The sequence below is a fragment of the Conger conger genome, chromosome 7, assembly GCF_963514075.1.
Source record: "Conger conger chromosome 7, fConCon1.1, whole genome shotgun sequence".
NCBI lineage: Eukaryota > Metazoa > Chordata > Actinopteri > Anguilliformes > Congridae > Conger > Conger conger.
In genome coordinates, this window is record NC_083766.1 from 3,506,883 (window position 1) to 3,533,833 (window position 26,951).

Below are 26,951 nucleotides of genomic sequence, written 5' to 3' on the forward strand. Positions count from 1 at the left end.
ATTTTGATTTCCCTGGAACCACACCCCCCCTCCTCCTCCCACACAATCTAATGTAATGAATTCATAAATTCATTTTATGTGTTTGTTTGTTTTTCAGCGATTTTGTATGTATTTGTTTTTACCATTAGTTTTACTATGGTTCGAGGACAACATAGTTTATTTACATTTCATATATCTCATATATATGCATTAGCGACGCTGCATACTTGTTGCTCAAAGACTGCTGTTGACCATGTTGCATATATAACTCCAGCGGATGTATTTATGTACACTAACACAATAAGCTACTCTGGATTTGGGCTTCTGCTAAAAGCATATCATGTCATGTAATATAACATTAAAAAATTACAACGTTGTACAGGAGTTGGGCCTGGGTGAATCTTGTGTTACGAGAAAAGACGGAAACAGAAAAGACCTTTTATCTCGTTACATTTCAGGTTCATTAATTCGGTGGTCTGTGGAGGGACTGTTTCGGTGCTGTTCAGCTCCGCAGTCAAGCCGAATGGCTGTCTGGGGAATGAGCTCTCCGACAGTAATAGCACTGTCAATAAAGACTGAAGCCATTACTCCAACGCAGGCAGCAATGTAAAAGAGCACGACACAATACATCCTTTCCATAACAGCTGTCTGCAGACGCGCCTCTGCAGACAGACAGATCTATTTAGAACAGGTGGCCTGTCAGCCAAATGATTAATTATTCACTCTATTACCGTGCGGTGTACCACCGCGGAAACCGGGGCAATGCGCATCAGTACTAATCAGAAGCGATGCCGTGTGATTACGCCGCTAATTATTTGATTATAGTCGCGCCATTTTGCTTCCAAATGTTCAACCATAATAATTGAATTATGGCAGATTTACTCACAAAGAGGCTGCACATTCCCCGGGAACAAAGGGACCCGCGGATGGCTTCGGGTCCATTACACTTGCGGCTGATTTAGGGGAGACTGCCACCGCTATATTTATGGAGCAAGACTTGCAGCAGCCAGCGATGATGACAGGTGTGAACAAAGAGTTGTGTCGCCCTATATTTCACTCCCGGCCCGGCTTTGCACCGTTTCTTTTGAGACTGGAATCTTCATTCCGAAAGGCGCGCCCTCGCGCCGTAATTCACACGGTCGTGATTTAAAGAGAATTAAACGATCCGACTGCTCCAGAATTCTCACCAGCGAGTGTTTTCTGCGCAGGAACTTTGCGCTCGCGAATGCAATTACCGTTGTGGTTGTTTTAGCAAACCAGTGAAAAAAACCCCAAAACATAACAATTATGTTGGGATACACTGGCTTTTTTATAAAAATAATTCTAAAATTGAAATGGGAATTTAAAAAAAGGATATAGGATTGCAGTGACTTAGAAGTTTGTATGACTGCGGTAGGGCATTTAACACTGGACAACACATCTCTGTTTGATTCTCAAATGAGGCTGGTTGACCCTTGCAGCCTGCTGCTGTAACACCTGTTGCTGGGAAATAGCTGAGCTGCAGACCTACCTGTAGAAACAGCCATAATAACTCATAGCAACAAGTTACTGAAAAAACAATACTCCACATGCATCTAATATTATATATTTATTAATTGCTGGATTGCACAACCTCTTTTTTTGTGAAACAGAGTGAGCGTGGTATCGGTAGGCGTGATACAGTAAAAACACATAAAACGGAAATTAAACTAATTAAACTAAATTAAAGCGGCCCACTGCTGTGTGGACTGGTCTATCCGCCAGAGATATTATTATCAAACACACGGTTAGACAAGTTTATAAAATATCCATTAAAACCACTTTATCTATTAAAGAGTAATCTGTATAAAATAAGCAGCCCTGATATGTTAGCTTATGTGCTTATATAATGCAAGACTGCCTGAAATATATCCAGATTATAAGTGTGTAAAACATTTTGTTAAATCCTATGTTATAAAAATAGGATGAAATAGTTTTTCGTTTTTTTTTAGTCAAAAGTAGAATCCGTTTCTATGCAAAAAGATAACATTCCTAGGGTTACCAATCACCAAATATAATCCAATTGTCTGAGCTCTACTTCAAGGCAATATGAATTTATCTTAGAAAAAACATTTTATTCTAGAAATCAGTTTGCCTAAACATACCAATCTGTATCTGGTCAGACTGATGGTAAATTCACCTCCTTTCTACTACCAGTTTTACACCACTAGATGGCACTGATGTCTACACAACTTGTCAAGGTGAATTAGTTCTTTGAATCAACACACAGCTTCTGAACTGTGCTTCTTTCAGACTTATGAAATGCACTTGTGCAAGACTCTTGGTCTTTTAGCTAGCCTAGATGGATAGCTGTGTTAGCTCTTGGTCTTTTTGCCTAGAACAGTCCGCTTATTTTAGTTTCGCCCAGGAAATTATAATTGGGAGGTCAGCATCACAATCTGCATTATTTTAAACTGTGGATGTTATCATCAGCTATCAACGTGAATTGCCTCAATTGTTACTAATTGATCCGTACCCTTCTTTTTCAGCAGATTGTGATACAGTTGCCAGTACAAAGAACCAAAAACACAGAAGACGGATTCTGAAACATAATAGGCCGACTCTGTTTGAATGTTCGAAGCAGATTTGCTCGATGTATGTGGTTCCCCTTGGTTTTCCTTTTTCTCGTTTTCTCTTTGGTTTTTTTTTTTTTTTTTCGGAGGGAGGCGGGGTTGATTCATCTTCATCATTCCAGAGACAAAACACCCAAAGAGAATAAATTAACAGAAATTAGCAGAAAATATTCATAACGACTGAATGCACATGCATCTTGCCATTCATCGGTCTTTCAGGTAATTGAAGTGCAAATGTCGCTCAAAGCTTTGATGTTTTGGGTTGTGTTCATTTGCATTTAGTTTTATACTTTATTGATATTTATGGAAATTTGGTTCTTTTCATAATGATTCACCCTGTCGTCCTGTAGCAGCTGCCTTCAGTGGGGGAACATTATTGGCACATAGAGTCTGTCTACGCATCTTTAACACAGTAATAGTATCAAAAATATATGGTTTTATGAATGCAGGATTATGGTTGTGTATGGATAATGTGATGAATATCATGCAAATTCACCTGAAACTAAAGCATAACTGAACAGATGAATACAAGATATTGTGACCTGAGAGATAGGGTTCTAAGTTACATTTTGAAAATTAGTTATATACAAATAAATGCTTTACTTGTTTGTAATGTAAAAGAATGTTGGAAGTTTAAAATTCTGGTGTAATTCCATAATTCCAGTTTTCAAAAACCAATTAACTGATTCAGTTCTGCATCTTTCAGGGACAGCCATTGTGCTCATGGTTAACCTGCAGTTTCACTGTTTTACAGCACAACTGATGCGTGCTTTGTGTTTACCATAAAACAACGGTGACACCTCAGTTCCTTGACTTCAGAGTCAGATTATTAAACAAATGACCTGAATGTCAATTGGACGTCTCTTACGGAAAATGGTGAATGGCAGAATAACTATGTCATATCTATAAGATGTATCATATTTTATTTAGTACATAGCTTTCATTTTTCATATTCTATTATTTTGTCAAATTCATAAATAAAATAAAAAACACGAAACAATAACACAATACCCAGCGTGCTCATACTTGGTACATACGTGGTATGAAGCTGCCTGATCTAAACAGTACTGGCAAAAATGTATTTCAGGTTGAAATGAATGTGTAGCACTGGTAACCAAGTAAGTATGGTATTTTTCGAAGGTTTCTTTGCCTCTTTGCTGTTTACTTTTGTCAGATTTTGGTTCACACACTAGATGGCTCTACTGAGTAATGTTGAATGCATTTAGCCATTGCAGGCATGAACTAAAAACAAGTTGCTTTCCTGTGAAACCACTTCACTTGAAAGTGATAATGTTTTTTTTCCCCCTATGAAACTGCATTTAATATTTTAATTCAATTTTAACTATAGCCAGACTAAACAAATGAGAAGCACAGTGTTTCCAATGTTTTCATTCCAGATCTCAGATGGAATTTATTTATCTATTTATTATTTATTACCATCCAAAAGAAGAAAATAAACTGCTAAATCTACGCAGGCAGAGGCAACATATTCCTTAATCTCATGGCATAATCTCCAGGCGTATTCGACGTTGGCTTCAGACACGCTCTTTGTCTTTTAAATGTTCCTCTTTCGTCAATCCTATGCTAAAAAGTACATAGTCCCAGCGCTGGTTGGCAGGTAAGGCCAGTGCATATTTAAAAATGCACATGACCGGTGGCACTGAGCAGACCTGCCGGTGGGGTTAGCCACAACGTCACCGCGGAGGTACGTGCGGCACCTGCATTCTGGGCATGGTTGGCAGGTCAGCCTGGTTGTTGCACAAATCCACACATGACTAATAGTCCCATGGAAACATCGCACAGATCATCCCAGGTACGTGTGGCACAGGCGTTCTGTGCGTGAGCTGTTCCGTGCACGGGGCACATTAGCCGATCAGTTGGAATTGAGTTGGAGCTTTGGCACTGAAACGACATCTAATTCCGTGCCTAAAGTTCTACTTCCTTTGCTTCTTCTGTCCCGGGGCTCCTGCCCTTCCAGGGTCCTGAGTTCTTGGGCCGCTGCAGCCCTTTCGCCCGCCCTGCGGTAGTGGACCCCTGCAGCCTCCTCCCCTGGACCGGCCCCCACGCCTCCACCCCTCCTGGAGCTCCAAGGGCATCACCCTGTCCCTCTACAACTGCTCCCTGTACTCTCCCACGTTTGGACTTCCTACGCGTCTAGCTTGTTTTCTGCTCATCTGAATTGCTGTGATAGATTTCTTACGACATTTCTGTTTTATCCATCCTACCTTTACGCCTTGCTGGCCAGCGGAGGATGCCCCCCCCCCCCCCCCCCCCCCAGCGTGGGATGGGGCTCCCCCTCTCTCACCAGTTTCCTCCTGAGATTTCTTCTTGCCTTTGTTTGAGGGTTTTTCACCCCAATAGGGTGTTTTTAACCTCACATTTTTGCTATTTTGGGGCATGGTGTTTGCTGTTTTCCTTCCTGCCCTTCTGTTATTCTGTAAAGCATCTTTGTGACTTATGTAATATGTTATGTTTCTTGTCTTATGTAAAAAGTGCTATACAAATAAAATTGAATTGAAATTGAAAATATGGTTACCTGCATTCTACTTGGAATTTAATTGTACTCAAATAGAAGGATTTCTTGCCATTTGAACTGAACAAGGTTTATGTTTACATACGGTTGTCAGGTCAGCCAAGGATAGCCGATGTAAAAAAAGTAATGTGACTCATTGAATTTGTTTATAGACTAAATTTGAAACGCACGTTATCATGCTATTCAACAGCACATCGCCACGGAGGAAGTCAAGGATCCGTTTCCATTTCCTCGCCTTAAGCCAGCGTACATTTGCATGCTCCTGTGTCGCTCATTTTTACGAAAGATTTTCCTAGAAGCAGAGAACCAGGTGCGCCTTGCATATTCAGGTCAGACTACCGATAGGGCAAGTCCTCAGGGCTGTTTAAGATGTTTATATGCACACGGTTATGGGAATAAATGTTGGATCACGAGTCCTTAGAATTGCAGTAAACATATACTGGTATTTAAGTGAAGTAATCCGTTTGTTAATATATAGGTACGGCACAACTTAAATACAGGATAATGAACTCTATTGAGTCTTCAAGCAGCACCTCTCCCCATCCCTCCCTACCTCCCTGTGAACCTCAATTGTTGTCTTTGTGATTTACGTTGTGTTTCGGTATTTTTTAGTTGGCTAGTTAAGCAGTATTTGGATAGTTAAGTTTGGTCACTTTTGCTTTGTTGTTTGTTTATTTGTTGTTTAAAAAAAAAATAAAAATTTTAATAAAAATAAAAATAGGCCCTGGTCCTTATCTTTGTTGTACGGGTAGCAATTGAAATTGTACTTCCCTCTAGGGTCTTTCAGCGCACTTATCCCTGGTTATGGATATGCACTTTGTTGTACGTCGCTCTGGATAAGAGCGTCTGCCAAATGCCAATAATGTAATGTAATGAGTCTTTGCAAATGGAACATTTCCTGTTATCCTGTATCATTTTGATTATCTCGAATGCCCATTTGAACATCTGGATGTTTCACTTGCCTACTAACGTTAAATTTAACAATAATACTAATAATGAACAAAATATACTAAACCCATTAGATTAGAATATTATTTGGGGATTGTTTTCTAAAAATTGAAAACCAATGCCACGCCTTACAACAGTCATTAAACCAATAGCGACGTGCGTAGTGATATGTGGAAACCAATTGAAATGCGAGTCTTGCTTTGTTGTTCAGCCCCTTACGAGGACTGGACGGTGGCATGAGTGCGGGGTGGTACGCAAGAGAGACTGACGTCTTTTCATTTCTGTCTAGCTGATGTAGGCTACCTGCTCCGATTCCCCCTTCATTCAAACACAGAAATCATTTCTTCTGGTTAGGACCGCATTTATTGTGTACAGTGATCTGTTCAAAACTGGTCTTTTGGTACTCTTGGTGAGGAGTTAAAAATACACTTAGGGCAATTAATTGTTTAAACCATTTAAGCTAGCTGGCTAGCTATTAATAACATTCAGAAATGGACGAAAAGGCGTTTACGAAGGAACTTGATCAATGGATTGAGCAACTCAACGAGTGTAAGCAGCTCTCGGAAAACCAAGTGAAAACACTCTGTGAAAAGGTAATTCATTCTTTTTTTCTTTAAAAAAATATTTCATTCGATTTTGCGCTAAATGACTCCAGCTAATCTTGACTAGCTAAATGTCCAGTTTATATTTAAGATTCACAGAGTGTCAGGCTGGCTTTTAAAATGGCGGAGTATTGCTAGCTAGCTAACTAAATTGGCTAGCTAAAGCTGGCTACAATTAATGACCCATAAAGAAAGAAATTTACGGCCATCACACAGACATTTTTCGTACATCCTCATTGAACGGAGTAACAGTTAGGCTACTTTGAGAAATTCGCTTATAGCCAACCCAGCTCCCCATCTAGGCTAGCTAAGTTATCCAGTTTGTTGACCATTTGCTTGATAACGTTAGCCTAATTTGTTGATTATCTAGTTTAGCTGTAACGTTAGCTAGGTAACGTTCGGTCTAACCGGTACATTAGTTAGCTAGTAGGCTGTTGTCTGCTAGACATGACTAAGATGGCTAGCTAGCTGATGATGGTACCGTGAGATATTAGCCAGCTAGCTAGGGTAACGTCGCTCGTTAATTTTATTAACTTAGTTCGCAGATAACTTTACCTTGCTAGCTAAGCTAACCGGTTATTTTTTGATAGCATTAATACAACGCATTGGATAGCTTTAGCACAAATGGTACACTGTACTGTATATTATGGGTTTTTTTTAACTACGTTAGCTGTCTAGTGCTAGCCTAGTGGTTCTCTTAATTGTATGAAGAGCGATGGAATTCGACTATGGAAAACCGTCTTTACCCTCAGCGGTTTTCACATTTTCTAAAATGGCGCCGATATATTCACCACCAGTAACGTTACAAGTTAACTTGCTCATCATGCTGCTAACTTAGTTGACAAATAACACAAACATAGAAGCACCATCTAGCTAACTAGCACGTGCAGTAAATATTAGCTAGCTACCAAGTTCAATCTCGTATTCCGCTAACTCGCTAACATTACTTGCTAGCAAACTGGGTAGCAGTAGTTAAATTAGCTGATGTAACGTCAGTTTAATCCGTTACAATTAACATTATTATCTAACGCTAAAATTCATATTTTCACTGGACTGCAGAGAGAATGCAGCAACACAATACTTTATAGCTAGGCTAGCTGAAGAAATCTACTAGTCCAACCGCATCTTCATTTGGTGTCACAACTGACAGAATTTACTGTTCAGATATGTCAATGTTTGCATGTGTTTAATAACATTTCAGCTGTGCTTTACCATTTTAACTTGCTACCTAGGCTAGCTATTGACCTGCCTCTACTATTGTCACGTTGTTCGTTATCTAGCAATACTAGTTAGAAAGGTTATGATATTCCAACAGCAACGGTAATAATGTTGGCAACTTAACATTATATCCCATTACTCTGTAACGTTACGTGTGATCAAAGAACACAGAAAATAAGATCATTCCAACTACTATGAATGTAACGCATTAACCAGGGATCAGTTAAACCAGATGTTGTATGAAATCCTTGGCTGGATTTATTAACTGCACGTCAGTAGTTATAGCTATGGTTTAATCTGGTTGCTTAACCGGGTTTGCATCGCCTTGTGCTACCCACACCGTGCCGTTTGATTACATGGGAGATCAGCCTCCGGGAAAGTAGGTCAAACCGTGACCTTAGTTACTAGGCGGCTAGGGACTGAGAAGGGTTTGATCTCAATCCCTACTGGCCTTCTACCTCTCCCGGAGATGGCTACATTGACAAATTTGAAGTTGTTCAACACCAGCTGGTGATGAGACCCATTCAAATACTGCTTGAATGCGCTTACTCCACGTACATATTCACGAGGCGGTCTTGTTTGACAGTAAGATATAGGGCGCGGGGGGGCGGTTGTTTGTCATGCAAAGCGCTACACTTATGAAAATCATGTCCTTTCATCTGGGCAGTTGCCTGAGAGCATGCAGGAGATTTATGCCGAAATTGGTCATGCAAATTGAAGATTGTTAAATTCGTAGCATGCTGCGAAATGCATTTTAAACTTCAAGCTATAAAATATAGCTACAAGACACTGCACATTTAATAGATGCTCAACGCCCACATTGAGCTGCTTGTCCAATAAAAGGCAGGTTTCTATTCACCTTCATCGATGCTGATAGACTCATTATTGCTGCTTGTATTTTTTGGGCTGTGTACGGTTTGTGACTGAGGCAGAGCGTATGATATTCATGTGCATGAAATATGCAAAAAGCTGATTAAAACGCAGTCATGATAAGACCTGTTATGAGTAATTATCTGGCTTCCATTTTTATTGCTGTATTCAAATTGTGTTCTACTGTCTGTGATCATCAAAGACCTGTTATTTTCCCCGTCCACTTTGTTCTGAAATGCTTTGGGTTCGAGGAGGGTCTGCATGTTGAACTGGGCGCAGTTTTAAAACTGGGTGTGGGTGGAATCCCAAGGAATTTAGAGGGAGTTGCTGTAACAAGATCGGCAGGTTTACTGTTTTCGCGGGAAAGTGGGGACGTAGAATTACTAGAAGCCCTGTGAATTTTCTGACAGTAAAAAAAAAACTGCCTGATGGTATCTTCAGAGTAATGCAGTCTTGTTAAAATATGCGATTGACCGCTAATTTATTCGTGACTGTTTCTTGATGCTTGATTGCTTCTCAACTAGGCTACTCTTAACTAGGCACTAAGCCCTATTGTTGGGACATCCTTAACTCATTTTGATCTCTTTCCATGAGTTTTCTCGTGACCTGTTCCACATAGCAGTTTGGGCCTAGTGATAGTAAACCACAAGTTTTTTTTTTAAACTGAATGTTTCACTTTAAATGTGAAGTTAAGAGTCATTTAGCAGACACTCTTATCCACAGCGACATAGAATTAAGTGCAAAATCAAGTGATGGTTTGGGTGAAATTTGTGATTCTCTTGTCCTTTTATGTGGTGTACTGTGGGATAGGTTTTTATCAGTTAATTAATGTTCCCCTGAATAAAAACCCTCTTCACTGCAGACCTGAACAAAACGCTTGCAATACCTTACGATCGGATTCGGATAATGGAACACATGAACTTCCATTCCAGTTCCAACTTCCATGTGGTCGATAGGTGATAAATGGTGTCACACAAGTTCACGGTTTTGTCGGTTAAACTTCAGTCATACCATTCATGTGATTTCATTACTCGTGTGTCCCTCCAGACTTCAGCCCACTGATACTGAAAATAGCTTTTCAAATCTGGAAGGTTTGTGTGTGTATCCTGTGTTGTTTAAACACACCCACACAGAGGGAAACAGGAGTGTAAATTTGGTGTGAATGTGTTGTTGTTGTGAGTTGTTGTTGTGAGTGTAGTGTGTGGTAATGGTGTGAGTGTTTATATACACACACACACACACACACACACACACACACACACAGGGAAACCAGAATGTAAATGTGTGAATATATCTGTGTGTGAGTGTGTGTGAGTGTGTGTGAGTGTGTGTGAGTGTGTGAGTGAGTGTGTGAGTGAGTGAGTGAGTGAGTGAGTGAGTGAGTGAGTGAGTGAGTGAGTGAGTGAGTGAGTGAGTGAGTGAGTGAGTGAGTGAGTGAGTGAGTGAGTGAGTGAGTGAGTGAGTGAGTGAGTGAGTGAGTGAGTGCAGACGCCTGTGTCTCTGCGTCTCTGCGTCTCTGCGCTGCGGTGGCTGATGTTGCGCTGGAGCAGGAATAGCCCTGGCGGTGCTGATTGATTCTGAGTTGCATCACTGCGCCGTACCCCTGCCATCTGACCCGCTTCCGTGCAGGAGCTCCTCTGATTGGCCGAGTAGGCGGGGGAGAGCAGACCTGTTTTTAGATCGCATTCTTCAACGGCACCCCCCGTACGCCCCCACTTCCCCGAAAACTGGCCCAGGAGGACCAGAACCACACCAGAACCACAAGATTCGCTTTATGTAACGTTTTTGGGCCCTCGGGGGGGATTTCAGATTTTCTTTCAAAATCACTTCGTTCGTAGCTTTGCTTTGTGCGCTGTATAGCAGTGCTGCGTGAAGTTTTTATTTAGCAGTGGAGCATCTTCTTTGGGGGTGGGGGGGCACATCAATGTTCTCCAGGCACACGAAGCAGAGGAGGCTGAATTGGAGGCTCAGTGCAGGAACTGCATTTTCCTTTTATTCACAACGTTGTGTTTATACATTTGGCCTTTGTTGGATAGCAGTGCATTATTGTACATACACGGGCAGACCCCAGCTCTAAGTTTGGGCACTCCTCGCCATTTTCGTTTTCTGATTAATGTTCCATTTCCAAACAGTTCACACGTGGTCCGTGTGCAAATTCTCGGTTCTTACGAATATACATTTCGGTTTCACCGTGTAGCAAGTACTGCTTTAAGTCTCAAACCGCTCTGCTGCTGCCAGATACGCAGTAGATGCACCAGGGGCTGTTTCTCCTGACTAATGCTCCTGTTGAGCGCAAGGGAAAATGACGTCATGCAATTCAACAAAATTATCAGCATAATATCAGCTACTGATATCAGGGCTTGTATAATGTAATATTTCTTTGTCGAAGTGCCTTCGGCCCGAACCAGCTTGTACTGCTATGCGGAGCAAATGATTGAATAATTGCACCATAGCAACAATGTGTGAACATGATTTATGTTCCGTGGTGTGTGCTCGAGGCAGTATGCTAATACTAGTGGCGTGGGTTCTCATGACCGATTGGGTAAGGATTAACTCGGGGAGTATCTGGGATTCTGCGTGTGTTTACACTGGTGCTAACGCTAGTGGAATGTTCCATATCACACAAACGCATGTGACCAGGGTCCTGATGTGGTGGCACTGAATGTTCTGAGATTAGGGCCTCATTTAAGACCAGGGTTCGAGTCCCCTCTGGATCGACACGAAGCACGTACTGTATGCTGTGCACACAGTCCGACTGGATAGGGAAATGGGTGCGTTGTTCCCACACGGAAAACGTGGTTCCATCGGTCCGGTTGAAGGTTGTGAGCAACCCAATACCTAACCTTTTCTCTTGGTTTGATTTAAGTGTTCTATTCCTATTTTTTTATGAGAATCTTCCACTGACGCATAAGTTACTGTAATTAAGCACTGCACTGTAATTATAGAAGGTGAGGTTCATAAGCGCATGATGTCAGTTGCTGCCTCAGTGTTGACATGACACACCATACGCCCATTAGCGCTTTTTGATACGAGTGCTTATGAATGCTTATGTGGTATTTATGAAGGACTCGACTTTGGCCCTTCGAGGAAAGTGTTACTGAAACTGTGCGTGACTATAGTCATAACGCGCTGGTGTGAATAGCTGGGCTCTGTTGTTCCGTGCGGCCGGTGTTTGCGTTGCCAGGCCGACGCGGTTAACGGTTAACAGAAAGGGGAAACGAGTTGACTCTGCCGGTGCGGTCATCTGTCGAGTGTAATCACTCTCAGCCCGAAGGTCGCGCGCGTCAGGTGATGACAGGGCCGATTTAGGAGCGGTCGACAGGGGGGGGGGTCCGGTTCAGGACGTATCTCCCGTACCCCGCGCGGGCGGGCGGGGGGGGAAAGGGAACGGGCTCAGGCACACGGCGCTGGCGTCGGCGCACATTGCGTTCCCGCGGAAAGGGGATTGCACTAGGACGCTGTCGTCTTGCGTAAGCCCGGCTGGCCGCCGGTTTTATCAGCGCTCCGTGATATCTGAAGGGCTCTCGGGTGCGCCCTACGTGCGGCTCCTTCTGTTACTGTTGCTTCTGATAGCCGCCAGCTCTCAGCGCGCGCGAAAGCCAGGCGCTGTGCGCTTGCAACAGAAGTGGCTTTGTCCGTATGTAGGTCACTCAGTCAGGAGTCTTTACCCGTCTGCAGTGAGAATAAAACTCTTCCTTTTTTATTTTTTTTTTAATCCTGTCACTTCATCCTCCCATCTGCTGGAGTCCATCCCTCCATTCACCCGACGCTTGGCACCGGTGGCGTGTGTCTCCCTCTTTGACCCAATCCCACGATTCCCCCCCCCAGCCGTTGGATTTACGCCGTCAAAGCTCCTTAACGCCAAATCTCTAATTTAATGTTAAACCTGCATGTTTCACACGGCCCTGCCGGACCTTCTGATCCGATCACGGCTGGATCTGAGTGTCTGGCCCACCCTGCGCTGGTGCGCTGGGGGGCTCGTGCGGTCTCGTGAGTCCAGTTGGGTGCAGGCAGCACTGGACTTTGCCAGCCGGATCCCCTAAAATTCACAACATTGAGGATGTGACTGTATAAAACAGGGGTCTCCAATCCTGGTCCTGGAGGGCTACTGGGTCTGCTGGTTTTTCTTGTTACCCTGCACTTAACTGTGATCAACTGCTCTAATGGATTAATTAACTCACCTCACCTGGTTACCTGGGTCTCAAAGGGTGCTGATTTTAAGGTGAAAACAAAAACCAGCAGACCCAGTAGCCCTCCAGGACCAGGGTTGGAGACCCCTGGTATAAAACATGTTACTACGTTAACGTTAGTTCTTCAGCAGACACTTTCATCCAAAGTGGCTGACCGTTGATTAGACCAAGCAGGGGCCAATCCCCCCCTGGTGCAATGTGGCATTAAGGGCCTTGCTCAAGGGCCCAACTGCTGCACTGACTGTTATTGTAACTACTCTGGGGCTTGTCCAGTCTAGTGCAGTCACCCTCGCAGCTAGCAAAGCGAACCCCCCTCAATGTCTACTCAGGTTAGAGACTCTCCCGGGGGGTTTATATTCCGTGTTGACCCTGTTTCCTGCCGTGTTTTATATTCCGTGTTGACCCTGTTTCCCGCCGTGTTTTATATTCCGTGTTGACCCTGTTTCCCGCCGTGTTTTATATTCCGTGTTGACCCTGTTTCCCGCCGTGTTTTATATTCCGTGTTGACCCTGTTTCCCGCCGTGTTTTATATTCCGTGTTGACCCTGCTTCCCGCCGTGTTTTATATTCCGTGTTGACCCTGTTTCCCGCCGTGTTTTATATTCCGTGTTGACCCTGCTTCCCGCCGTGTTTTATATTCCGTGTTGACCCTGCTTCCCGCCGTGTTTTATATTCCGTGTTGACCCTGTTTCCCGCCGTGTTTTATATTCCGTGTTGACCCTGCTTCCCGCCGTGTTTTATATTCCGTGTTGACCCTGCTTCCCGCCGTGTTTTATATTCCGTGTTGACCCTGTTTCCCGCCGCGCTCTTCCTCCAGGCCAAAGAGATCCTGACGAAGGAGTCGAATGTGCAGGACGTGCGGTGCCCCGTCACGGTGTGCGGGGATGTGCACGGACAGTTCCACGACCTCATGGAGCTCTTCCGGATCGGGGGGAAGTCTCCGGACACCAACTACCTGTTCATGGGCGACTACGTGGACCGGGGCTATTACTCCGTGGAGACCGTCACCCTTCTGGTATCGCTGAAGGTAGCCTGTCCTTTATGATTGTGCTTTTGCTTTGTTACATTACATTATTGGCTTATCCAGAGCGACGTACAGTTGGTTAGACTAAGCAGGAGACAATCTTCCCCTGGAGCAATGCAGGGTTAAGGGCCTTGCTCAAGGGCCCAACGGCTGTGCGGATCTTATTGTGGCTACACCGGGGATCAAACCACTGACCTTGCATGTACCAGTCTTTTACCTTAACCACTACACTACAGGCCACCCTTTGTTTGGTGTAAACTTGGTGTAAACTTGTGATTCATGTTTGTGTTTAAGTAGTGGCTGCTGGGCATTGGGTGAAGAGTACTTATTTGTGTTTATATATTTATTTTTGCCCCTTGTTAAATTGTAAAAAAAAAAAAAAAAAAATGTTGCTCTCTCTTTCAGGTTAGATTCCGTGAACGCATCACGATTCTTCGGGGGAATCACGAGAGCAGGCAGATCACACAAGTGTACGGTTTCTATGACGAGTGCTTACGGAAGTATGGCAACGCCAACGTGTGGAAGTACTTCACCGACCTCTTCGACTACCTCCCGCTCACCGCGCTGGTGGACGGCCAGGTACCGTGTCCCTCCCGTTCTCTTCCAGTTAAATTCACACCGCTAACACTCTTCAGCCGCATCACATACTCTCGTTAACTCTGGTTTGCCTGTTTTTAAATCAGATATTCTGTCTCCACGGAGGACTGTCGCCGTCAATAGACACATTGGATCACATCCGAGCACTGGACCGCTTACAGGAAGTCCCGCACGAGGTACGGCCGCTTGGCGATTCCCCCAATTTCCCCATGATGTGGCTACGATGATGTGGCTACGATGAGGTCACTGTGATACCATCATGACCGCACCTTTGATGATGTCACTGTCAGGCCACTGTGATGTCACAATGCTGACGGCTCCTCTCTCCCGCAGGGCCCCATGTGTGACCTGCTGTGGTCGGACCCGGATGACCGGGGCGGGTGGGGCATCTCTCCCCGGGGTGCGGGGTACACCTTCGGGCAAGACATCTCCGAGACCTTCAACCACGCCAACGGCCTTACCCTCGTCTCAAGAGCCCACCAGCTGGTCATGGAGGTGCGATTTCTCCCCCTGCAGTGTGTGTGTGTGTGTGTGTGTGTGTGTGTGTCCCTGCAGTGTGTGTGTCACTGTGTGTGTGTGTGTCCCTGTGTGTGTGTGTCCCTGTGTGTGTGTGTCCCTGTGTGTGTGTGTGTCCCTGTGTGTGTGTGTGTCCCTGTGTGTGTGTCCCTGTGTGTGTGTCCCTGTGTGTGTGTGTCCCTGTGTGTGTGTGTGTCCCTGTGTGTGTGTGTGTGTGTGTGTGTGTGTCCCTGTGTGTGTGTGTGTCCCTGTGTGTGTGTGTGTCTGTCTAAAGTCTTCCAGAGATGGGACTGGCGTGGCTACATGTGTGTTGGTTCTGGGCCCTGGTTCCCAGTGAAATACAGGGCTGATTAAGGAAGCGTTTCCCTGTTCAGCTCGCTCCTCTTCCCCACATCAGGTGACAGTAGACCCGCTTGCGTTGGCTTGAGCGACCGTGTAATCGCATTTTCACTGTCATTTTTTTTTTCTTTCCAGTTTCGTCCTTTTAAAAGCCGTGAAATCCTTTTCTCTCGCAGGGGTACAACTGGTGTCACGATCGCAACGTGGTGACCATTTTCAGCGCCCCCAATTACTGCTATCGCTGCGGCAACCAGGCTGCCATCATGGAACTCGATGACACCCTGAAGTACTCCTTGTAAGTATTTCGGTAACCAGGTGATTCTGTTTCCCAATATGGGGAAATCCGCCTGAAATTAAAGCACTTCGTTGAAAACTGGATGTGTTGACGGGTGAATTCAATATTGACTTATCTACCACTTGTTAAACTGTTATTCTGTGCTGTGGTATTGTCGTAACTTGCTTCTGTTTTTAACGAATTTTGGACTACGCCACATCCCTCTGGCACAGAGCTTCTGCAAATTAATCTAATGACTATAAAAATAACATGAAAGATTCACTTAGGATGTCTTGAACCATCTATTAACTATCCAAGTAAGATTCTTGCATTTAGTTGGCCTTGTGATTTTAGTCCGTCATCTCTGTGGGGAAGGGGCAGCCGTTCTCATTGGTTGTCTCCCCCCCCCCCCCCCGCCTCCTGCTTGGCTCTGATTGGTTGTTTTCTCTCCAGCTTGCAGTTTGACCCCGCCCCCCGCAGAGGAGAGCCACATGTGACCCGCCGGACGCCAGACTACTTCCTGTAAAATCCCCACGGCGTCTGTACAGCTCTGCTGTGATTTAATGTACACTCAGCTTAAAGGCAGGACAGGGGCGGCCATGTAAATGATCAATAACTATTTAAGCATTGAGAAACTGTGTACATGGACCAAAAGGTATGCCATATTTAACTGCAGAAGTGTCTCTCCATGACTGTGACGATGTAAACTTTAAACGGGCAGCGATTTCTCTCTGCGCAACACCGCTGTTTATTTAAAATAATCTCTCTTTTTTTTAACTAAAGGTCAGTAATTTGCCATCTGCCCTGTTGGTACACACGTTTGCATTGTGTATGTGTCATATAAACTCACAGCAGATGTCTTTGCCAACAGTACTTGATGAATTGAAGAAAGTAAAACAAAAAACTGGGCCTTGTAATGAAATAAAGATGATCTCCATTCCGCTGCAGTGTTACTGTAAGAACATGGCTTAAATAAGCATTGTAGTTTTAAGAACATTTTGGGGGTGGGAGGGAAATAGGGAATGTTTTTGTTTTAAATATATTTTTTATTTACCAGAGTGTTGTCAACCTTAAAAAAAAAAAAGAAAAAAGAAGAAGCTTGTTTGTTTTGTTTCATTTATTTTTTTGGACCTTCTTACTTATGAGATTTATGTAACCGGTACATTTTTTGGTGGTTTTTTTTATTTTTTATTTTTCGTAAAGGAAAATACTACCACAGAAATTTCCTGCACATTATTTTCCAGAATGAATTTGTGTAGCAGGTGCATAAGAGGTTGGACTCAGTTTGCAGGAGGCATGCAATTAAATACAATGCTGTTGTGCAAATGGGCTCCAGTTTAATAATAAAATGGATGTTGCTCAAATGTTCAAATGTGTGCTGTGTACTTGTTCAAGATGGAAATGTGTTTTTAATTAACCCAACAGTCATTATTGAAATTGCACATTGAATAAACATACTAGTACTGCATATATTGGGGGTTGGACGTGAAAACAACGGTATGCCGATATCTATGGTTCTTTATTTTCCTAATCACTCAGGACACTATACAGACTGAACGCCAGACCGATTGTGCTCTGTAAATGACGGTATCAGCAAAAGTAAAGTTTCTACAATGCAGTCCATAAGTATTCGGACACTTCTGTGCTTTTGGCTCTCGGCTCCCGCACATTACATTTGAAAATTAGGTTACAGTGCAGTCTGTCACCTTAAATTTGAGGGATGTTTACGTATTGGTTGATGACGTTCCTTGACTGTCCCAGTTCTGGTCTTCCTGCTGATAAACGGTAACAGTCCACAGGCGACGGAAAGCCTAGAATCAAGACTAGACTGGACTAATCGGAAAGAGCTGAGAAGGTATTTGGATAAAAAGGGATGTACTTCCTACACGGATGAATCTGTATGTAATTAAAGGTGACACTGCACCTTAAGCCAATATGTTGGAGTACAAACCCAAAAGAACGGTTATTGTACCACTGTCCAAATACTTACGGACTACGCGGTACATTGGACCAATATATTTGCGTTAAATGTAAAACTTGACTTGAAAGATAAGCGAACATTTTCCAGCGTCAAGATAAATCCATGCAAAGGATGGACAAAACTATCAATATTGATGCGACGCGATCTGGTCCGATAGCTTTGTTTGTCAACGGCTGCCACCAAGTGGAGGTTTGAAGACATTATTTTTACAAATGTAACGGCCATTTATTGAAATCCGCATCATGCTACCACTCTTGAAAATTGAATGAGTGATGTACAGCAAACATCTTAGTTTCCTCGCTTTATCAATCGGTTTTACCAGGGTTTTATTTTATGAATAGGTCATTCATCATAATTTGAGAACAAGTGCTTATTTCGGCTGTTCAGAATGGAATACAACTATTTTTCTCAGCAGGAATTCCTGGACTTCGCCGACAGATAATAGCCCAATGTTTCTGCATTTTATTTTTTATCTTAGAGAAAGTTCAACGGCGCAAAATAAATTGCTTTAATTATCTTAATAGCGTGGATAAAGCATCATGACAATGACAATCATCTGACGCCATAGCCATTTGCACAAAACGAAATCGAAGTTATATTAATAGCGTGCCGTGAACTTTGACCCAAGCCTGACTTCAATAGAAAAAGACTGGATGCATATATCAGATAAACCAGTAAAACTTCAAATAAAGCGGACACAATTTCAAAATGTGAATACGCACAAATTAATTGAACAAACCGTTGGAAAGGCTATACACTGAGGACAATTGAGTTTGAGGTCAATAGATGTACATGAGATTTCAGATCCGAATTACAGCTTTTTATTCCTGGTATTTTCATCTAGATTTGTTAAACAACTTAGAACTTGTCACCTTTTGTATCAGATCACCAAATTTTTAGGTGAGCAAAAGTATTGGAACATGTGACTGACAGGTGTTTCTTGTTGGGTTAATTAGTTACTTCAACACAAGCTCAGAAATCTTATTGGAAATTCGATGACAAGCTGTTACAGGATGTGTATCCTGTGAAAAGTTTAGCACATTTTGGAAACTCCAATATAAGTGACTTATGGAATGGTGGGAAATGGAAAAGGCTCAAATAAGGTTTTTGTTTTTTTGGCAGCAGTATACTGCTTTTGCACACGCTCTTAAAAGATATAGATGCTCCAGGTTCTTTCTTTTTCAGTTTGGAGAAGAGGGTGAGGGAAAGGAAAAAGTTGCTTTGTCTGAAATTACCCAATGGGAGGCTCTCCTGTGATCAGGGGGAAAGGGAAGCAGCAGTGGGGTTTAATGGGGAGCTGGGAGCTAGTGAAGGGGACACTGATGGGCACCGGGTGGATGTTTTAACCTGCAACCTCCCAAGGCTTAGTGAGCCCCGGGCACTGTGCTCAGTTTGGAGGAGCTCAGTGGAGCGGTGCAGTAGATGACCTCTGGGCGTGCACCAGGAGTGGACAGGCTGCCTGCAGACTTTCATCTTCTGGATGTGGTCCTCAAGCGTTTCGATGCAGGAGAGTAACCCATAACTTCTTGTCGGGGCAGTGTTGACATTGCTGCCTAAGAAAGGGTACGTGTGTTCACTGAAGAACTGGAGACCAGTTGCACTCTTGTGTACGGACTATAACATTCTGTCCAAGTGCTTGGCAAACAGGCTGAAGAAGCACCTGGCTCCCCTAATACATGCAGATCATACCAGGCATGCTGTATCCCTGGGCGTTCAATTACAGACAGTCTGTTTTTAATTTGGGATATGCTAGATCTGTCAGGAGAATGTGGCCTGGGGTTTGGTCTAATCTCTGTTGATCAAGAAAAGGCTTTTGATTAGTTTGATCAGGGATAAAAAAACATTCAAGTCTTGAATGTTTTTGGGGTTGGGGAATGAAGCTCATGGGTTAAGCTGTGTATTCCCAGTGGCCGTGTCTAGTGAAGCTCGATGGAGGGCTTAGTAGGCCAGTAGCAGTAAATGGTAAATGGTTGGAATTTATGTAGTTATTTATATATTATCCAAAGCACTGTACAATTTACGCTTCTCATTCTTCACTCTCTGAAGTTACAGTCCCCTCCAATAGTACTGGAACAAGGTAAATTCCTTTGTTTTTGACCAAAATATTGTACTTCCCTGCTTACAGTATGAATATAATTTTCAATATGAAAATAATATGGTCTGTTGCTTATTTGGAATATACGCTCCGCAAAAGATGGCGACCCGTTGCCTCAACGTCGACATTTAACTAGGACTTCCCTCAGACTAGCCTGAGTTGAAACGACGAAATATTTATTGCTCAATACGTTTAAGTTTAAAATAATAAGTCTAAATTAGACGGGGGCATTTATTACATAACTACATTAAATGGCAGAGTTACTTTTCATTTTTACAAATATTTTTTATTTTTGACGAGGCATTATTACAAGACGACTACGTATCTACTTGCTTGACAAAAGCTACGGAAATTTTTCAAGCCGCTCGTCTGGTAACACAGTCGTTGACATTTGAAATCTTATTTGTGTACCTGTCTATACTTTCATTGTAAGTATTAAGTAGCTACGATGCGTGTTTATCTCGTCTTTATTCAGTTTTAAGATTGGTTGACTGTATCACAAATTAACCTAAATACGATTAATCTGATGTGGTTGATTCGCTGGAGTAGCTAGCTATGGTGTCCGTTTTTCCTAACGTTTAATAGGCCTCGTCGTTAGCGCCTTCGCTTGTGCAGTATATCTATTGGTTAGCAATATTTACTTTTGTATTTTGTTGTAGCTAGTTAACGTCACGTAATTTACTCGTATAAACGGAAAGCATAGGCGTTGTAGAACTACGTGTAAAGGCACTGTCAGTGGTCTTTTAAAGTAGCAAACCGACGTAAGGTTTCCATATAGCTAGCTGCTAACGCTATTTCTGGCTAGCTAGCTAGGTAGCCAAGTAACCCGTTGCCGGGATGCTAGTGTGAAATGGCTGGCTCGAGCCTGGTAGTCCGTTCGTAGTTGGCTACCCCAACGACATGGTTAACATAACAGCAGGCATGCTAGCCCTAACTGGTTAGAAGCTGGTAGCTAACGTTACCTTGTCTCAGATTGAAGAAAACGCTCACTGTTGCTTGGTAGATCGTGAAACAAGTTAGCTGTGGTAGTGACAGGTCTTTAAATGTTTTTAAAAAATGTTTAGTTAACATACAGGCTAACGTTAACTTGGCTACGTTGTTAGCTAGCTAACTGATTCATCTAGTTGACCTAAATGTTGGTCGCGATTGTTTTTGTATTGCCATGTTGTTATTTGTGTAGATAGCTACCTAGCTAAATGCGCGCAAATAAGTTGGGTGTTATCTAACATGTTTACCAACTTGTCTGTTGCAGATGCCTACTATCAAACTACAAAGCTCTGACGGGGAGATATTTGAAGTGGATGTCGAAATTGCAAAACAGTCGGTGACAATTAAGACAATGTTGGAAGGTAAGTTGCTAACGGTAAAATGCGCTTATTGGTGATATATTTCATAATACTGCGCATCTCATATTTCATAATATTACACAAGTAGTATTATAACCCCTAAGTTATTATCCGTTGTGGTCATATCTTTGTGCGACACACTAACTACAGAACTACAGAAGACCTCGTATACACTCAGTGGCCACCTTTTTCGGTATTTATTAGACTTATTTGGTGTTCTGCTGCTGTAGCCTATCCACTTCAAGGTTTGACGTGTGTGAAGAGATAGTCTTCTGCATACCACTGTCGTAACGCTTCGTTATTTGAGTTACTGTCGCCTTCCTGTCAGCTTGGACCAGTCAGCTTGTCCATTCTCCTGACCTCTCATCTTTACGAGGGGTTTTTGCCCACAGACCTGCTGCTCACTGGATGTTTTTTTGTTTTTTGCACCATTCTCTATACTCAAATACTCACGAGATTCTCAAACCACCCTGTCTGGCACTAACAATCATTCCACGGTCAAAGTCACTTGGATCACATTTATTCCCCATTCTGACATTTGGTCTGAACAGCAACTGAACCTCTTGATCACGTCTGCATGCTTTTGTCCATTGAGTTGCTGCAATATGATTGGCCGATTTAGATATTTGCATTAACAAGCTGGTGTACAGGTCTGCCAAGTAAAGTGCTCACTGAGTGTTTAGTTAACTTGGATCACTTGGGTAAATGGGTAAGCACTGCGGTATTCCAGCATGTTACAGAAGTCCTGTGTTGGGTTTCCTTGAGTGTGCTGTTCCCACCGAACGGGGCGCTCTTGTGTCGGAATCCTGTGGTCACACGGTGTGTTGTTTCTGTCCAGATTTGGGAATGGATGATGAAGGCGATGATGACCCCGTCCCACTGCCCAATGTGAACGCCGCCATTCTGAAAAAGGTAGGATGACATGCCATCATTCCGCCCAGAAGGACCGCAGAAAAGCGCCCGACCATTCTGCTCAATTGCGTGGACGTACTCGTGCGTTTGGACCTTTGCAATCACTTAGGCTTTCAGCAGCAGTTCTTGGTGATGTCCACATATTGGGAAGAAAAGTGGAGAAATTTTGAGATGTGAATGTAATTCATACCACTGATCAGCTCCTGATTTTTCACTGCTTCAGTGCTGGAGTCCACCTTCAAAAAAGACACACACACACACACACACACACACACACACGCACACACACTGCTGAACCAGGACCTTGTATTTAACACTGTTGTAAATGACTATTTTATAAGACTATGTGCAGAAGTAAAAACGGTTTTATAGATGTAATCCATTCTCAGATTAATCTACTAGGCCCAAGTCCTTATCTCTGTGGTCATTCCCAGCACTTGAAACTGTACTTCCCTCTAGGGTCTTTCAGTGCTCTTCTCCCTGGTTATGGGTATGCACTTTACTGTATGTCGCTCTGGATAAGAGCGTCTGCTGAATGCCTATAATGTAATGTGAAATGTAAGTGCAGGTAATAAAAAGTCTGGAATAAAAGGAAATTGTCTGCAGTCTGAGAGGGCACATCGCAGCCAGGTCAGAGTAACAGTGCAGTTCTCAGAGGTAGCTTCCGCTCAGTGGTGCAGATTTAAGCGTTTCGGTGGAGAGACTCCCGTCAGTGTTCAAGCCTCCCTCCTTGCGTCTCCTTGGGCCACTCGCACCTGCGCTCTGCATTGTGGGAAATGTAGGCTCTGCTGGTCTGTGATGGCCGCCCTGCTCTGCCCCCCCTCCTCCAGGTGATCCAGTGGTGCACCCACCACAAGGACGACCCCCCTCCCCCTGAGGACGACGAGAACAAGGAGAAGAGGACGGATGACATCCCTGTGTGGGACCAGGAGTTCCTCAAAGTGGACCAGGGCACGCTGTTCGAGCTCATCCTGGTGTGTACAGGCCTGTCTGCGCCCACGACTACGAGCGCAATAACGACCATGAGCACAACCACAACCATGAGCACAACCATGAGCACAACCATGAGCACAACCATGAGCACAACCATGAGCACAACCATGAGCACAACCACAACCATGACCACAACCATGACCACAACCATGACCACAACCATGACCACAACCATGAGCACAACCACAACCATAAATATAACTTCAGCTATAAATGTATAAATATCAGTAGATGGTGTCCTCAGCACAGATTACGATGACGACATCGATATCTTGGGAGCGTTTTTTTAAAATTACTTTTTAATTAATTTAATATTTTTTAATTAATTCATATTTCTTTCCAGCTGCGTGAACAATAGGAATGTTGACAGCCAATCAAAATCCGTCTAAATTTACAAGGCTTCACATTCAAAATGGCTGTTTACTGCTATGTGCAGCTCAGCAGTGTGGATGCTCCCATGGCTATAGTTGTGGTTTATAAGTTGTGGTTTGTAGTTGTGGTGGTGTTTGGGCCTTGAGGCCCTTATGCAGGTGCACCATAGCCCACAATCCGAGCTGCAGTCGGGGAGTATCCAGGTCAGTCATGTGGGGTCTCTGGCTCTGCTGCTAAAGGTCTGCAAGGCTGGGCCTCGTGCCACGCTGAGAGAATGTTGTCTTGGCTCACACGTGTTGGTTTGTGTAACTGTGTTACTGATCCGTGTGGGTTTGTGTAACTGTGTGTTACTGATCCGTGTGGGTTTGTGTAACTGTGTTACTGATCCGTGTGGGTTTGTGTAACTGTGTTACTGATCCGTGTGGGTCTGTGTAACTGTGTGTTACTGATCCATGTGGGTTTGTGTAACTGTGTGTTACTGATCCATGTGGGTCTGTGTAACTGTTACTGATCCGTGTGGGTCTGTGTAACTGTGTTACTGATCCATGTGGGTTTGTGTAACTGTGTGTTACTGATCCGTGTGGGTTTGTGTAACTGTGTGTTACTGATCCGTGTGGGTTTGTGTAACTGTGTTACTGATCCGTGTGGGTTTGTGTAACTGTTACTGATCCGTGGGGGTTTGTGTAACTGTGTGTGCGTTACTGATCCGTGTGGGTTTGTGTAACTGTGTGTTACTGATCCGTGTGGGTTTGTGTAACTGTGTGTGTGTTACTGATCCGTGTGGGTTTGTGTAACTGTGTGTGTGTTACTGATCCGTGTGGGTTTGTGTAACTGTGTGTGTGTTACTGATCCGTGTGGGTTTGTGTAGCTGTGTGTGTGTGTTACTGATCCGTGGGGGTTGTGTAACTGTGTGTTACTGATCCGTGGGGGTTGTGTAACTGTGTGTGTTACTGATCTGGAGCAGGAGTAGAATGAAAGGCGTAAGCTGTGTCGTAAACGTTGCACTATGTACATATATATGTATATGTATTTTAATAGCTGCTTATTTTGTAGGCGGCAAATTATTTGGACATCAAGGGGCTGCTGGACGTGACGTGTAAGACGGTAGCGAACATGATCAAAGGCAAGACCCCGGAGGAGATCAGGAAGACCTTCAACATCAAAAACGACTTCACAGAGGAAGAGGAGGCCCAGGTAACCGTGGAAAAAAAAAGCTCTGAGTCCCTGATTCACCTGCGTTTGACCTGCGTTTGACCTGCGTTTGACCTGCGTTTGACCTGCGTTTGACCTGCGTTTGACCTGCGTTTTCCCGTCTCTCCAGGTACGCAAGGAGAACCAGTGGTGTGAAGAGAAATGAGAAGGCTCTGCGTTCAGGGCTGCACTGTTCATACGTGTTAACATCGCATCGGACACCCGGAGCCGCAGACCCTGCTGTGTCCAGCATGACCCTTTCCATCGCTTGTAAGGTGCAAATAATTTAAAGCTTTTTTTTTTTTTTTTTCTGCAGTTTTTACAGGTTTGTGGAAGCTTGTGTCCATTCTACGTTCAGTGAACTTTAGTTCTACAGGCTCCTCCCTGCCCCATCCCGTTTTCACTTGTGTTGGTTGTTTTTTGTTTTTTTTCTTTCTTTTTTTTAATGAAGACGTTATTTTTTTTTTCTTTTCATTAAATGATAGTATGTCTGGAGATCTTCATAATGGACTCATGCTGAATTTTGTAAACACTGACTCATATGTATTCTGTCCTCTCTTAAAACAAACGCAACAAAAAAGAAAGAAAAAAACGAAATAAATTCACTAAGTACAGGTTTGTGTTTTGGGACTTTTGATTTTGAGCTAACGTGCGGTTGTCCCTGCGGAGTCGGGGATTTGGGGCACTTTTTAGCTACGTAAATATGCTGTCATGGTGGAATAAGACTTTTATTGTACAGGGAAATAAACGTTGTTCTGAACTGTGAAGGTGAACTTTAGGATTGCCAGAAATAAAATGTTGGAAAAAGAATCTGTTGAATTATTTTGCCCTTATAGCTGTAATTTTCAGATTTTATTTTTATTTTTAAATATATTTTCCTGATGCCTTTATCCGAGTGACTTACAGTTGATTAGACTAAGCAGGGGCCCTGGAGCAGTGCGGGGTAAGGGCCTTGCTGAAATAGTTTCGATGAGTAATGTGTGGCATCTAGACTGACAGGAAAGATTCGAGGTGAGTTGACGAAATGGTTAAAACTGCTGAAGCACATTTTCACCCCACGGTAAATGTACTGGATGCCCCGCCCGCCTGAATGTATGGTCTAGTTTGCTTTTAATTTGCAGTGTAAATTCAGTGCGTATAACTTCCATTGGCCTGGTATGGCTTGCATTTATTTGAAATCACATTGGTCGCGCATGAAGAAAGTCAGCTTTGAGAGAACAATAGAGAGAGCCGGTGTCTGGCAGCCCTGAACATGTGCTATAATGGGAGCATTGTGGCAGCGGGAGAGATGTAGTTTAATCCCAAAAAGGGGGTATGTTTCTGTGGGACCAATCTGAAACCTTACATTTTGTTCTTTATATAGCATATAAACCACTTTGCTCACCCTGATGTTACCCCAATTAACACAATATAGATCAGTATATGAGCATTGTACTATACTTTTACACAAGTCATACTTTTGGATTCCCTTATTTTTCCCTGTCCAGCTAATCCATCTATTGGGCCTGGAATCAGTTCTTACGCTTCAACACCAGTTCATAAATCTGAATGACCATACACCTGTCAATGTCACCATATGCAGCATTTGTTAGGGTTGGAGTGAAAACCTACAGGACGGTGGATCTCCAGGAACAGGGTTGGGCAGCCCTGCTCTAGCTGTTGAATGAGGTGTGCTTTGTTAGGGTCGGAGTGAAAACCTACAGGACCGTAGAGCTACATATTAAGTAGAAGTCAGACACGGGTAATTTAAATGTAAACTTTAATAGACAACACTGAAACATTTGCAACATAGAATATGGTTTCAGTTTATGACAACTTTGATGGTATTCTGTAACATACAGCTTGTACTGTGGAAATACCATGCATGGAAATGAATGACATAACAAATTAACCAACAGATGCAAAATATATAAACTAAGAACTTAAGACCAAACAGGTTCTACGAAAGCGTATTTGGCATTTGATGTGACCGTATTTTCGTTGTCTACCGGTGTGGAAAACCAGTAAAAATGTTGGTCTGACAGCGCCCTCTGCTGGACGCTGGTGTAACAGCGTCACCTGGCCCTGAACTTGGGTCAGGGAGTGGAGGAATCGATGCTACAAACAGGAACAAAAGTAAAGCTGTTGTTGAAAAATTTATTTTTGGTTTACTAAGGCAGAACATGTAGAACACATTTGTTTCATGAACAAATTCGATAATACACAAAACATTTTTGGAAGAAAGGAAAAAAAAAACTATAAAATGTATTGCTTTTGGAAATAAAGAAAACTAGTCTAAAAAGAGCAAAGCTTTTTTTTTTTAAAGAATTTGTTTTTTCTTTTTTACAAAACAACATATAAAAGTTTGAATCTTATTATATATGCGTTCCACATTTATAAAA

At 43.2% G+C, this 26,951-nt stretch overlaps 2 protein-coding genes across 2 annotated transcripts; both read left to right on the forward strand.

The window, feature by feature from the left end:
* Positions 1–6,271: 6,271 nt before the first annotated feature.
* On the forward strand, positions 6,272–17,052 carry ppp2cab (protein phosphatase 2 catalytic subunit alpha b). Its single transcript, XM_061248577.1, has 7 exons — positions 6,272–6,644; positions 13,748–13,957; positions 14,360–14,533; positions 14,638–14,727; positions 14,885–15,046; positions 15,583–15,701; positions 16,134–17,052. The coding sequence occupies exons 1-7, from the start codon at positions 6,543–6,545 to the stop codon at positions 16,204–16,206; spliced, it is 930 nt and encodes a 309-aa protein (XP_061104561.1). The 5' UTR covers positions 6,272–6,542; the 3' UTR covers positions 16,207–17,052.
* Positions 17,053–20,037: 2,985 nt separating this feature from the next.
* Positions 20,038–25,380, forward strand: skp1 (S-phase kinase-associated protein 1). The gene is made up of 6 exons (XM_061248758.1): positions 20,038–20,184; positions 21,009–21,105; positions 21,941–22,014; positions 22,845–22,988; positions 24,433–24,573; positions 24,701–25,380. The coding sequence occupies exons 2-6, from the start codon at positions 21,009–21,011 to the stop codon at positions 24,734–24,736; spliced, it is 492 nt and encodes a 163-aa protein (XP_061104742.1). The 5' UTR covers positions 20,038–20,184; the 3' UTR covers positions 24,737–25,380.
* The last annotated feature ends 1,571 nt before the right edge of the window (positions 25,381–26,951 follow it).